At 36.6% G+C, this 14,714-nt stretch overlaps 2 protein-coding genes across 2 annotated transcripts; both read right to left on the reverse strand.

Moving 5' to 3' along the window:
* Nucleotides 1-154: 154 nt before the first annotated feature.
* Nucleotides 155-1,099, reverse strand: LOC136151691 (olfactory receptor 2B2-like). The gene has a single exon (XM_065913022.1). It carries the CDS (start codon nt 1,097-1,099, stop codon nt 155-157), a length of 945 nt encoding a protein of 314 aa, XP_065769094.1.
* Nucleotides 1,100-12,930: 11,831 nt separating this feature from the next.
* On the reverse strand, nt 12,931-13,872 carry LOC136151213 (olfactory receptor 2G3-like). The gene has a single exon (XM_065912160.1). It carries the CDS (start codon nt 13,870-13,872, stop codon nt 12,931-12,933), a length of 942 nt encoding a protein of 313 aa, XP_065768232.1.
* Between the last annotated feature and the right edge of the window lie 842 nt (nt 13,873-14,714).

Raw genomic sequence — 14,714 nt, forward strand, 5'->3', positions numbered from 1 at the left:
GCTCTATGGAGATCATTAAGAGTTGATGGTTTCTTTCTTTGTCCTGTTTCACCTGTGAACTTTATGATACTGTCCTCTCATCACTTCCATGTCTGAAATCTTCTTTGAAAGGCAGAAACATTTATCTTTACTTCTTAGGTCTTCTCTTCAAAAATCATCTTGTCCTGACCCAAAATTCCTTAGCTAGTGCCCTTCTGAGGGCAGCTTTCACATCCTTGTTCCTTAGTGTATAGATAAATGGATTGAGTGTGGGTGTGACGATTCCATAGAAGAGAGCCATGATCTTCCCTCTGTCCCGAGAATAACTAGAGGGAGGCTGGACATACATACTGATGGCTGTAAAGTAAAAGAGAGAGACCACCAGCAAATGTGAAGCACAGGTATTAAAGGCCTTCCAGCGACTTTCAGCAGAGCGGATTCTCATTACTGCCCGGGCAATGAACACATAAGTGCCCAGGATGAGGAAGAGGGGCACCAGAAGTAGCAAAGCCGCTAGCACATTGAGCTCAGCCTCATTCACATGGGTATCTGTACAAGCTAGTTTCAGAAGAGCAGGAACTTCACAGAAGAAATGGTCCACCACCCTCTGTCCACATCTTGGGGTCAACACGGTGAGAGTGGACTGCACAAGGGAGTTAGCAAAGCCACTAATCCAGGTCCCAGTGGCCATGTAGATACAGCGTCTCTGGTTCATGATGATTGGGTAGCGGAGGGGCTTGCAAATAGCAGCATAACGGTCAAAGGCCATGAAGGCTAGAAGTATGCATTCCGTAGAACCCAAGGCCAAGAAAATATAGAGCTGGGCAATGCAACCACCATAGCTAATGGTCTTTTTTGGTCCCTGAAGGTTGACTAGCATCTGTGGGACAGTACTGGTAGTAAAGCAGAGATCCAGAAGAGATAGATTAGAGACAAAAAAGTACATGGGGCTATCCAGCTGGGGATCCAGGTGGGAAACTAGGATAATAGAGATATTTCCAAAGAGGGCAAAGAGGTAAGCCACCAGAAAGATTACAAAGAGTGGTGTTTCCAGCCAGGATCGATCAGAAAATCCCAATAAGATAAAACCATCTAGTGAGCTCTGATTACTGACCCACATATTGGCACTGATAGGAGAAATTACAGCGGAGACCTCTAAACACCCCTTCTAAAGATGGGTATCAATGACAAAAGGAAGCCTCTGGAAACTAAAAACCAGAGATGCTAAGATGAAACTCTCATTTCTGCTGTAACCTGCATCTGTATTCCAATTATGATGAAATATCAAGCCAACATTATCAGTGTAATATTGAAAGATTATTAAGAAAATAATAAAAAGAACCAGCAAATAATTGGGAAATTTTCCTTATGTGATGAGTGTCTTCTGGTTAGTTATCATTCCTTTGGATTTTGTTGTCTTCTCTTCTAAAAAGTTTCAATAGAGCTACCATCAACCCTACTTGTCATGAATATTTAACCGAAAACAACATAGTATAGATGAAAACAGATTGCAAGAAGGCAGAGTTTCCCAAATACAGGTTGAGCAAAGGACAGCATGAAGAAGGCAGGTGGATCAGCAGTCCAAGGGGAGCCAAGGCATTTTGGTATCTTCATCTTTCTCAAACTGACCCTAGTCAGAAACATCATGGGAACTGGAGCACGTCATAGATTTCGCACAGTGAAAAGACAGAGTATCAGGACTCCTTTTACCTCTTCCAAGCATTAGTGCTGATCCTATTAAGAAAATTTGAAGGTAAAAGGAAGAAACAAAAAATTCAAACAAGATAACACACACAAAAAACAATCAAGCATTGGAAACTTACTTGCTCTGAAATAAGAAATTTGATGAATTTCTAACCTCTGGGTGAAAACACCAGAAAGAGTTTCAAATACTTGGCTCCTTTAAGTAAATTTCTCTTATTTTTATATACAAATTTCTAACTCCTCAAGATAATTATGGGCACATTAAACATTTTCCCCTCTCCCTTCTTTATTTTGTTTTCTTACACCCTGTTTTACCCTTAGAGCAAATATTTTAAGGCTTTTCTGCTCATTCCCAAAATGATGCAACTAATCAATCAATAAATTTATTTATTTTACTTATCAAAATCAATGGATTTTCAATGACACTTCTAACTCCATACTGCTTGCATGATAATTGGATCAAGAAAAAACTATATAATATTAAGGGAAATATAAGCAGTAGCTGAAATATTAGTAGGACTACTTACATGGTAAAATCATATAAAAATGTTTCTGGAAATTTTCAAGTGCCTGTGAACTTCTATGGAAAATCAAGTTGATTATAGAGACTCCCCCTTATAAATCCTGTCCTTATATATAGATTAACACTCTTCATTTAAAACTGGTCTTATCCAATATCTTTTCTTCTCCCATTTCTGATCATATGATAGTGGGACTTTAGGAATAGAGTCTTGGAAATATGATTATGCTTGGCATTATATTTTATTTGCAAAGAAATGGCACAGATATCATTGCCAGTTGATTAGAGAATTAGAGCAATAAAACATAGGATCCTGATTCAACATTGAGAAACATTTTTATCTTTATACATAATTTCTGAACCAAATTTTGCCTCATCTATTTTGATCAAAGAAAAATCACTCACCTGTTGCAGGGTTACTTTATAGAAGGATCCGCCTCAATGAGCACATGAGTATTTCCAATTAGAATCATAAAAGATACAATTGTAGAATTCACCCTATCTGAATTGCTTTCTTGCTAAATAAACACTCAGGATCTCATTATGTAGTTACCTGCACTCAGACACTATTTTTAAATCTAAAGAAAGCTGAAAATTTTCTCCTACCATTCACAGATTATGGCCATGCTATTTTCCCGATCTTTATTATTTTCTCTTATATCCCTCTAAATGGATCCAGCATGTCTTTAAGTTTCTGAGATAAGCTTGGACTGTTATGAATAAAATCAAATCACATACTTACTTCAGGAAGAGTAAAAATTTTAAAAGGAAAATATGTAGTATGTTTTATTGGTTTTCAGAATACATGAAAGTATTCCTAAACATTGAAGGTATATAGAAACATAGTGATAAAATAAGTGATGATAAAATGATGGCAACAGATAAGTAAAGAGGGGGAAAAATAAAGAAAGAAAATAGGGCAAGAGGGAATTTCCTGGTGGTCCAGTGGTTAACAGGTTGGATTCCTGGTCAGGGAAACATAGTGATAAAATAGGTGATGATAAAATGATAGCAACAGATAAGTAAAGAGGGGGGAAAATAAAGAAAGAAAATAGGGAAAGAAGGAATTTCCTGGTGGTCCAGTGGTTTACGGGTTGGATCCCTGGTCAGGGAGCTAAGATCTCTCATGCTATGTGGCAAGGACAAAAAAAAAAAAAAAAAATAGAATTGATAGAACTATTTAGAAAAAAGAAAGAAAAATGGGAATGAGAGAGAAAAGATATACACAGACAGAAAGAACGTACTCTTTTGTCTAGCACATTGCAGATGATCAGTTAAATGTGTCTTCTGAATATGCAACAGGAGAGAGAAACAGAAAAAATTAGGATGCAAAGATTACAGGGGTGATCCAAATCCAGTAGTTTTTTATTTGCCTGGAAAGGGCTGTGGGGAGTTTTTGCCTTTCTGGTTGTGTGTGAAAAATTATGGGATTAGTAGAGCTTAATTTGTCTAAATAGGAAGTTAAAGGAAACGCTGATGAACCCCCCAGAGGATGAGAAAATGGAGCTGGGAAGACAGAAGAATCTGTGCTTCTCCAGCAAATAGGACCTGCAAAGGAATGAAAGGGCAGCAAGAAAGAAGTATCTTAAAACATGGCTTAAGGAAACATGGGCCATTTTTATAGATGTTTGCATCATGATATACTCTTTAACAACTTCATAAGCATGACTCAAATATAATATGTTTTGACAAAATAAAAACAATATTTAAGTATTCATTTCACCTCTGATTTACTTTAGATATTGTCTGAAGATCTTTGCTGTGATCTCAATGCCATGTTCTCAGCCTATCAGATTCCTTTATTCTAAATTGTCAGAGATTTAAACAGTCTTTGATTTGTTTGAATAGTAGGACCTTCAGAGCTTAATTGCTATCTACACAAAATCAATATCTTGCTGTTCACAAACTTTGTAATACAAATAGCAGTTTTAACCTAGAGAAGTGATTAAAAAAAAGGCACACCTAAAAATATTTAAATGAAAATATAAAGTCTCAGAGGTACCTAACACTAATAGTAAATTTATATTTTCCCATAGCTTTCCTCATAATAAAATAATGTATACCTAGGATTTAGAAATACCAGAATATATCAGATTTCCCATAAACATATATGCAACCGTATATATATATATATATATTTTTTTTTTTTTTTTTGCTTTCATACTCATATAGCAATCTTCCTCACATGTATGTTTGTTTTGTTCTCATAATAACCTTCTAAAGTAAAAAGGATTCTTTTTAACAATAGAGGAGAAGAAACTCGGGCAGCAAGAAGTTACAGGACTTACCCAAGTATATAAACCTAGAAAATTCAGAAGCAAAAATTTGAATAAAATAGGATTTTGAAACCTAGGTCTGTACACTTTTCCTAATTTCATTGTTCTCCTCTCAAACAAAAATATATGCATCTGTGGAATCAACCCTTTAAATTTAAAAGAAAATTACTTAGCGTTCCACTACTGAATGGTCCCTTTACTCTATCTTTTAAAGCAACCAATGGCAAAGCAAGGTGACTTTTGATTTTTTATTATCCTTACCTCCCCAAATTCCTTCTGCACTTACTTGATGATGAGTTGTAATTCATCAGTTGTTCAGTGCATGACAGAGTGGGGGAGTTATGGGAGACTGACCTGTGGCTAAAACATAATACCATAATACCCAGACCTTGGTTTTCTGTTTACATTTCTTCTCAGTTCTGCAGAGTTTCAGCCAGGCTCTGACCTACTGAATGGTCAACTTCAAGAAGCCAACTCCAAATTAAGGCTATTCATAGAATTCATAGATCCACAGGAAGCTCTCCCAGGAGTTGTCATGCTGTTCCTATCTTGGCTCATCCTTCCATTTAAACCTCTGAGATTCAGCATAATTAACATTTATGATGCCAGCATGTCCAGGAGAAAAAAACCAGAGGGACTAAAGGTGAGACAGCCTCAAAGACAACCAGGAAAATGTTTCTAATGAAACACAAACATTGGGCATATCAGTATGGAGAGTCATCTAAGAGGAAACCAAATAAATTCCAATAAGATTTAGTGATTGTTGATATCATTTTATATGAATGATTATATTAATACATATGGATAATTACATTAATATAGAGTATATGGTATATAGATATTATATATAATTTTATATATTATAGAATAATTTATATTTTATATGGTATATTAATACATTAATGCATGTCAATATATTAATAACTACATTAATAATAAGCAATATTAAATAGGTAAAACTATACATATGCTTACTATTCTGAGAAAAATAGGACAACTCAGTATAGTTGCAAAATCTTTCTAAATTATGATTCTTTTCATGTTTCACCACCATAGTGGTTCCTCATTCTCACTCTATATTTGTTTTTATTACAAAAACTATTTAATAAACATAAGATGTATATTTATTTGGTAGTCATAGTCACTGTATAAATTAGGGGTATACATTTTGATAATTCAGGTTTAGCTAATGATAATTCTAAAACTCAGAAAAATAAAACAACTTGCCCAAAATATACAGCCAAGTAGAATCAGAATCTGCTCAGTCACCCATTCATGTCCAACTCTTTGTGACCCCATGGGCTGCAGCACAGCAGGCTTCCCTGTCCATCACCAACTCCTGGAGCTTGCTCAAACTCCTGTCCATCAAGCCAGTAATACTATCCAACTATCCCATCCGCTGTCGTCCCCTTCTCCTGCCTTCAATCTTTCCCAACATCAGGATCATTTCCAGTGAGTCAGTTGTTTGCATCAGGTGGCCAAAGTGTTGGAGATTCAGCTTCAGCATCAGTTCTTTCGATGAATATTCAGGACTAATTTCCTTTAGGGTTGACTGGTGTGATATCCTTGCAGTCCAAGGGACTCTCAACCAGGAATAAAACTAGTGCTTCTAAATTCGATCTAGTTTTTCTTTCTCCAAGTTACTGAGCAATACTAATCCAGATTCCCCAGTTTGAATGTCAAAATTAAAATTCAACATGTTTTTACCCAGTGTCTCTGCTGTATTAGCCTTTTTTTTTTCTTTCACAATACATATGTAGTAGAAAAAGTAATGGACATGAAGCTGCTATGATTGTTTATAAATATTAAATCTGTAATTTTGGACAAATAACTCCAAAAGCCAGACTTTGTACTTCGTTATCATAAAAATTCTGATTATTCAACTCCTGACTTACTTGGTGTCAGATTATGATATGAAACTAATTTTTTGAAAGGAATTTATATCAGGCTTCAGAAATAAACTCAAATGTGCATGAAGGTTTACTTTACAATAAGGGTAGAATTGTATTATTATAATTTCATGTCATCAAGAGAATTTTTCAATAGAATGTAATCGTGCCAACTGATTAAAATCTTTAAAAAAAGATCATAAATTCCTACCTTCAAATTAACTCCAAAACAATAAAAACTTTAAGTGTAGAAACAAGATAATAGCATGCAAAAGATCTACAATAACTCAAAAAATCACTAAAACTCAGGGCTTAAAATGATTAAAGCATTTGTTATATAAAAATTTCTGTAAAGAAAAATAAGATACAAAAAAATGAAACAAAAGATGTGATAAACTTCCAAAAACATTTGTGAAGCATCTTCTCTGTCCATAGAATTCTCCAAGCAAGAATACTGGAGTGGGTAGCCATTCCCTTCTCCAGGGAATCTTCCCAACCTAGGCATGAATCCAGATCTCCCTCACAGCAGGCAGATTCTTTAGTGTCTGAGCCACTAGGGAAGTCCCATGTGAAAGACTAAAAAGGCTAAACTCAACATATACATGTCAATTATTTAAAAAAAAATTCAGTATGGAAAAAAACCATCCAACTGAAACAACAGCAAAAGTACAGGACATAGGCTTTTGCTTGACTTTCAAATATATGATAAAATGGTTTACTCTTGTACATGCAAAAATGCAAATTATATTAAATGGGTAAAAATTTTTGCTTATCAAATTGCACAGAGCAGATTATATCATGTTGAAAAGTCATTTTGCTTTAGCTTTTTCTTTAGAGCATTTTAAGACTATATACTATGTGCAAAAATGTACATTTACTGACACAGCATTTCCATTTCCAGAATTCACTCAGACAGATATTCTCACATTGGCATGCAGAGACGGATGTGCAAAGACTTTACTGCAGCATTGTTTGCATTAGCAAAAGGCTACAAACATCATAAGTGACTACCAGCTCTGGAGTTGTTAAATATGTCTTTACAAAGTAATATTATGTATTTATTAAAATTAACAAGGCAAATCTATGGCTACAGAATTAGAATGGTCTCTAAGGTATATATATTTGAGAGAAAAAGTTACAGAAGGGTATTGATAACACAAGATGCTATTTATTTATCAATCAACATACATGTATAAATAAATGGACATATAAAAACACACTTGCACATACCCTAAGTGTGCTACTTTGTATACAGAGGATACCAGGAAGAGCAGAGTGCCATCATGGAGTTAGGAGTGGAGGAGAAATTTATTTCTCCCATGAATAGTCTTACTATGTGTATTTCTTGTCTAAGGTTTTTCACATTTTTTAAACTTTTAACAATAATCATGACAAAACAACTCTACACACCTATGGTGTCCTTTATGGGAGGTTTCCTGATGGATATAAAGAGAATGTGTTGACAGCTGTGAAAAAAATGTGCTTAAAGCCTGCAAGGCAGGAGACCTGGGTTCAATCCCTGGATCAGGAAGATGCCTTGGAGAAGGGACTGGCAATCCACTCCAGTATTCTTGCCTGGAGAATCCCGTGGACAGAGGAGCCTGGTGGGCTACAGTTCATAAGGTTGCAAAGAGTTAGACACAACTGAGTGACTAACACTTTTACTCACTTTAAAAGCTTGAAAGTAAATAAACCAACATTTTACCTTAACCAAATTCCCCTTATATACATCTCTTTATTTTTCATAAAACTTGACTTTTTATTCAATGATTTCTCAAAGATATATGTAAATAATATGAAGTCAAATATTTCTACATCGATTAAAAAAAACAAACAGCAGCAGCTAATATTCCACATCCTCTCTACCTCCATTTTCTGTTACGACAAGAAAGTACATTCAGCTCTTCTAGATTTTTTTATCTGGCAGTTTCTTGAATATTTCTAAATTATTTCAACAATTTCAAACATAGTCACTCATTGCTTAAGAGTGCCAGGTACTGCTCCATGCAGTTAGAATGCATCAGCAAATAGCAAAGATTATTGTCTCTTTGAAGTTAAAACTTAAGGGGAAGGAGGAAGATAATAAAAAATAAGCCTAATAAATTGTGCTGTAGAGTATTTCAGAAGAGGAAAAGTGCCCTGGGTGAAAGAAACCATAGAGTAGGAAGAGAAGCAGCCAGTGGATGAGATGGACAGATGGTAGAATTAAACGGAGCGGTCAGGAGATCTCTCCTTGAAAAGGTGAGATTTAAATACTTGAAGGAGGGGAAGAAGGGAGCCAAGCAGGAATAAAGCTTCCCAGCCAGAGAATGGCAAAGGCCTTACCTGGTGTATTTTAATAACAACATGGAGGCCAACAGGCTGAGTAGAGTGAGTCAGGAGGGGGTTGTGAGATGAGGTCAGGAGATGCCACTGTAAGAATTCGGGCTTTTCCTGTGCTTAGACATCTTGGGCTTTAAAAAGAGAAATAAGAAGATAAATGATTTACCTTAAATTTCAGAATATCTGTTGTGCTTAGAATTCCCTGGAAGCATGGAAGTGATTACAAAAATAGACACTGAAAGAGTAATCTAGCTGAGAGACGATGGAGGCTCAGAGCAGGGTCTTAGCAAGAGAAGTGGTGAAATTCTGAATATCTTTGAAGTTGAAGATAATAGGATTCCCGGATGCATTGGATGTTGGCTGCTGTGTTTTATTTCTGCCTCCCAATCTTTTAAAAGCAGTTAGATGTCATACTTTTCTCTATAAGTCACTTACTGTCTTCCACCGCTAGTGGTAAAGAACCCACCTGCCATTGCAGAAGATAAAAAAAGAAACTCAAGTTCAGGGTCAGGATGATCCCTGGGGGAGAATCAGGCATCCCACTCCAGTGTTCTTATTTGGAGAATTCCCATAGACAGAGGAGCCTGGTGGGCTACAGTCCACGGTGTCTCGAAGAGTTGGACATGACTGAAGTGTCTGAGAACACAAGCACCTACTTCCCATCTCCCTAATGTTTATAGATCTCTCCTCTGCTCATAGTTTGGCTCCAGTTCGATTTGTTCTTACATATTCATACAATTTTGTATTTAATGCAATTTTTATGATTTTTAGAAAGGAATGGGAATAAATATTTTTGCTAAATTTACTATGTTTAATCAGAACCATTTTTCAAAAAATCTATTTAGATGGCTGGTTATGAGAATACAATAATAGAAAATATATGTTAAGCTTAAAAAAATGCACCTTAACTTTTTATTCAGCAAAGTTTTATACAATTACAAAATGTAAGGTACCATATTATTTTTATTCTTCATATATATTATTGGAAGCCAGGGATGTGATTTCCATCCTTCAAAAATGATGCCCTCTAAGCCTTACCAGATTCAGGATATTCTTTCCTGGAAGGCAACTTTCTTGATTCCACACGTATTTGCAGTTTTATCTCTTCCTTCAAAGTACTACATAGTAAACAGTGAAAGTAATAGTTGCTCGGTCATGTCTGACTCTTTGCGACCCCATGGACTGTAGCCCACCAGCCTCCCCTGTCCATGGGATTTCCCAGGCAAGAATAGTGGAGTGGGTTGCCATTTCCTTCAGGGGATCTTTCCAACCCAGGGATTGAACCTGGGTCTCCTGCATTGTGGGCAGATTCTTTACTATCTGAGCTACCAGGGAAATCTCAGGAATCCCCTATAAAATAAATTTTGTGATTTATGAAGCAATTATAATAGATCTATCCTTTAGTATGAATTTCTTAAACACATAGATATTCTATATGCCTGCCCTTTTGTTTTATTTTGCATCTATCATGATCTTCAATTAATTTTTAATTGTTTCATAAATCATGAAATATATTTTATAGGAATATTATATATTATTCTTCAATAATGCTAGGATATTCTAATTCTTCACAGTGATAAAAATACAATGGTGCATAAATTATTACTGATTGAGTAAATTAGGGATAAACTTATATGACTCGATTTGTTATTTCTTAGTGCCATGTTTTCATCTTAAGGAGAGTTCTTAAATAGTAGAGATCACAGGTTCATTTTCTTTAGTATAAATTTCTTATTGATTTAGGTTTAATGTGAGAAATTAAGTAACTGTGAAAATTAAAAAGGTTAACTGTGAGGATAATAGGGAGAAAGAGACAGCTTATGGTTATAAAAACTAAAAGAAAAAATATGGATGATTATACAGGTGATTAATGGATCCTGCTGATACAGCTTGTCAGGAGAACTTTGCCAATAAAGACTTCATCTGTTACTATTACAGTAGATGAATCCAGTCTGGAGGTTTGGAGGTGAACTATAAGCAAATATGAAGTGTACCAGGAATAGAGATATCTTCGTTCAGAATTTACATGAGGAATACATTTTCCCCTAGGCTCTGGCAACAGAAAACCACCAAAATCAAAGCAAGACTTAGATAACTATAATTGAGTCACAATTATTAGATCACAGTAGACTAATTGTTATTGGCCTGTCTATGAAAAAAAAAAACACGTTTGAATGAAACAACTTATCAACATATTTGGTTAGGTGTCAAAAGCAGAACTCATTTACTTTTCAAAAGAAAAACTAGTAGAATTGTGAGTTGCGACTACCCACAAAATTTATGCCTGGAAAACATATATTTACTATCAAGGCCACTCAGTCGGACACCATGCTTATCACTGAGATCAACAAAGATTTTTAATGATAGCTGACATTGATCAAATTCTTACTATATGCCTTCTAAGGCTGTCTTCACTTTAGAAATGGAGAAAATGAGGGTTAGAAATGCTTAGTGATTTACCTGGAGTTATGCAGATGGGAAATAAATGATGGAGACAGGACATAGAGTCTGATCTCTGAGTTCAGATATTCTTTACTACCACCCTGCTATACTTGTCCTTTCGGAAATAACAGCTTTGACTCTGTTGTCACCATTGAAAGCAAATGTGTCACACTTTTTGAGTGGAGAAAACAAACAAGTTTTTTCCATATTATGAGGACAAAAAAAAAAATGGACTAACTTATTTTTGCCACATTTTCAGGTGATTATTTTTCATTTTCTTTCCTTCTCTTTTTCTTTCTTTCTTTAGAATTCTGTTTTATTTGGCAGACTTTCTGAGGACTTCAGGCCTGGGAGGCAGCCTCTCAGAATAGCTCTCCTCAGGTAGTTATTTTTCCATCCAGATATAAATGAGTAACTAATTACTGACTATGTAAATTGAACATAACTGTAAGCAGTAAGCATATATAGACTAAAATAGAGGGAATATTATGATCAGAAAATTAGAAGATTGAAAAGATGTTAATTGCTATTTATTGATCAGTTTTTGCATATGTTTTACTTATTGTTTTGTGCTGGTCTCAGCCTATGGGTAAACAGTGTTGTGGCTGGATTAGCCCTTGTGGTTCTTATTATGATTGCAAGATGCCCTCAACAATAACCACTGAGAAACTTGAAAAAAGAACAAGGTTCATTACTAACAATTTCAAGAGTATACTTGGCAAGTCAGGTCTTGGCTAGAGAGAGAGCAGGTCTAGGGTTCTGCTTTCAATGAGGCTGAACGTGGTGGCCTTGGGTTTCTGGGTTCCCTCTTCATTGATGAAAACATAAGAGAGGGAATTAAAAGAGCAGGGGGTGAAAAACAAGTGCCCAAATTGTCAGTTACCTAAAATCAACCAAGATCTCTGAAACAAAAGAGTCTAAGAGTATGGGATTGGGGGCAGCCTGGCTCTTTATCTATTCATGTGATTAGCAATGGTTCTTTTTAAGAACATTTGAAGTGGATGCCTCCACAATCATAGCTTAAGTCAGGCACTTGCATTACAAAATGAACAAAGAAAAGCCTCTTAAACTTACACTATATTGCCTTTTGGATCTTTTAATAAACATAATAATGACGTTCATTCATGTTTTACTCCTAAGTAAATGTGATACAAAAAAACTTTAATAAAACTTGCACAAGCTCAGAAGGGAAGTTGTGGAGTTAAAATCCACACATTTAGAGTCTATTCTCTGCACTGGACACCACACAGCAAATGAAAGCTCTTTATTGTGATAAACAGGAAATTACTTTTAGACAGAGTTGTTTCCAGGAATTGTTAGAATACTGTTGGGAAGATATACAGTGTAGAAGCAACCAGGGAAATGGTTGTTGAGCACCTCATAAAAATGGAAAAAAATGAAAGCCTAAAAAGAGGGGAAGGAAGGAAGCAACAAAAAGGAGGGAAGGGAAGGCAACGGTAATACAGGAAAGAACAATTGGAAACATAGAATGAACAGTGGAAAAAGGGAAGGAAGATTGAAGAAAAGCAGGAAGGGAGGGCAAGAAACAGAAATTATGTGAATAATGGACAATTAAAGGGTGTGGGGAGATAGCGGTTTCAAAGGGTCCAAAAGAAGCCTGGGAAAGAGGTTGAGAGGACAGATAATTCTGAGGCCAAGTAACAGACAGTAATGCAGACTGTGATGATTGCGTGTGTTCCTTATAGGTTAGTGTTTCTTTAGAGAAAGAATGTACAAATGGCCTTCAACTTCATTTTGCCATCAAAAAATCGACCTCTATGTGCTCAGCTTCATTTTTTTATGAGCCCAGGTCTCTGGCTCTGTGAAAAAGTCTTCCCAGTGCTCCTTTCACATCTTTATTCCTCAGTGTGTAGATGAGAGGATTGAGGGCTGGAGTCACTACTGTGTAGAAGAGGGAGATGAATTTTCCATAAGTATGGGCATAAGAGCTGTTGGGCTGGATGTAAACAGCTGTGATGGTCCCATAGAAGAGGGACACTACCGTCAAGTGGGATCCACATGTCCCCAGGGCTTTGCCCCAGGCCTGGACTGACTTGATCCTAATAACTGCCTTGACTATATGTCCATAGGACATCAGTATCAGTGCTAAGGGCAAGAGGAGCAAGACCAATGAAGCAATGAATAGCTGGACCTCATTGGCGTGGATGTCCACACAAGCAAGTTTAATCATTGAGGGTACTTCACAGAAGAAATGATGGAGCCACCGGTGTCCACAGCGAGGCAGCCAGAGGGTGACAGTGCTCTGGGTGAGAGTGTTTCCTACTCCACTCAGCCACGCACCCCCTGCCAGAGCCTGGCACAGCCGTGGGTTCATCACGGCTGCGTAGTGGAGAGGTTTGCACACCGCAGCATAGCGGTCGAAAGCCATTACAGCCAGGAGGATGCACTCAGTGGAGCCCAGAGCCAGAGAGACGTAGAGCTGGACGGCACAGCCCAGGGCTGATATGGTCTTGGCTGGTCCTCTTAGGTTCCACAGCAGCTGGGGGACAATGCTGGTAGTAAAGCAGATATCGACTAGGGAGAGGTGAGTAAGGAAAAAGTACATGGGTGTTCTGAGTTTAGGGTCTGTAGAGGAGATCAGAATAATGACTGTATTTCCCAGCAGAGTCAGGAGATACGATACCAGAACAACCACAAAGAGTATCTTTTCTAGGTTGGGCTGATCAGAGAAGCCCACCAGGACAAAGTCTTCTTTGACACTGCTACTGTTCATGCCCATCACCCTGTTCACAAAAAGGAGGAAAACACTGTAAGAATTTAGAGAAAGGATAATGTATTGGCCTCTGGTCACAATGTGGTGGCGGCGGCAGTGGTTTAGTTGCTGAGTTGTGTCTGCCTCTCACGACTCCATGGACTGTAAGCACGTCAGGCTCCTCTGACCATGGGATTCTCCAGGCAAGAGTACTGGAGTGGGTTGCCATTTCCTCCTCCAGGGCATCTTCCTGACCCAGGGATCTAACCCTCACCTCCTACATTACAGGCAGATTCTTTACCAACGGAGCCACCAGGGAAGTCAATATCAACCTTTTAAAATTTCTCTTTGAAATGCTGACTCTGAGAGAAATTACTGTGCCCCATAGAATAAATTTTGGCAATGCTGTTCAGAAGCTGCAGCAAATGACATTAAAGTCGAGACTACAAAGAGACGCACATGAAGGTTAACCGTAGAAGAAAGAATTTTCTTGAGAGATAACTATCAGAAGATGAGATAAAATTTATTATAAAAAAATAAAGAATAGCAGAAGAATAAAATGCATATGATTAATTTATAGCTTATGAAAAATCATTCAAATTAAATGGGGAAAACCCAGTAATACTGATAGTTTAATATATGTAAATAATACTTCAATTCTTCAGCTATAATTTTGAGTTGGGCCTTTTTCCCCCAGGATTTTCATACATATAAATAACAGCCTACTTCTCGAGATTATAGAGATTATTTTTCCTATAAAATGGCAAGCATTTGGCTATTGAAAGGAATAACATTTACATTTATATCTAAATATTTAGTCATTATACACACATGATTTCAAAACTGTATTTTCTTTAAGGATTAGTCAA

This window comes from Muntiacus reevesi, chromosome 20 (assembly GCF_963930625.1).
Source record: "Muntiacus reevesi chromosome 20, mMunRee1.1, whole genome shotgun sequence".
Taxonomy (NCBI): Eukaryota; Metazoa; Chordata; class Mammalia; order Artiodactyla; family Cervidae; genus Muntiacus; species Muntiacus reevesi.

What these genes read in the sequence shown, in the direction of transcription:
- LOC136151691 (XM_065913022.1), bottom strand. Translation starts at nt 1,099, where the DNA reads ATGTGGGTCAGTAATCAGAGCTCACTAGATGGTTTTATCTTATTGGGA.
- LOC136151213 (XM_065912160.1), bottom strand. Translation starts at nt 13,872, where the DNA reads ATGGGCATGAACAGTAGCAGTGTCAAAGAAGACTTTGTCCTGGTGGGC.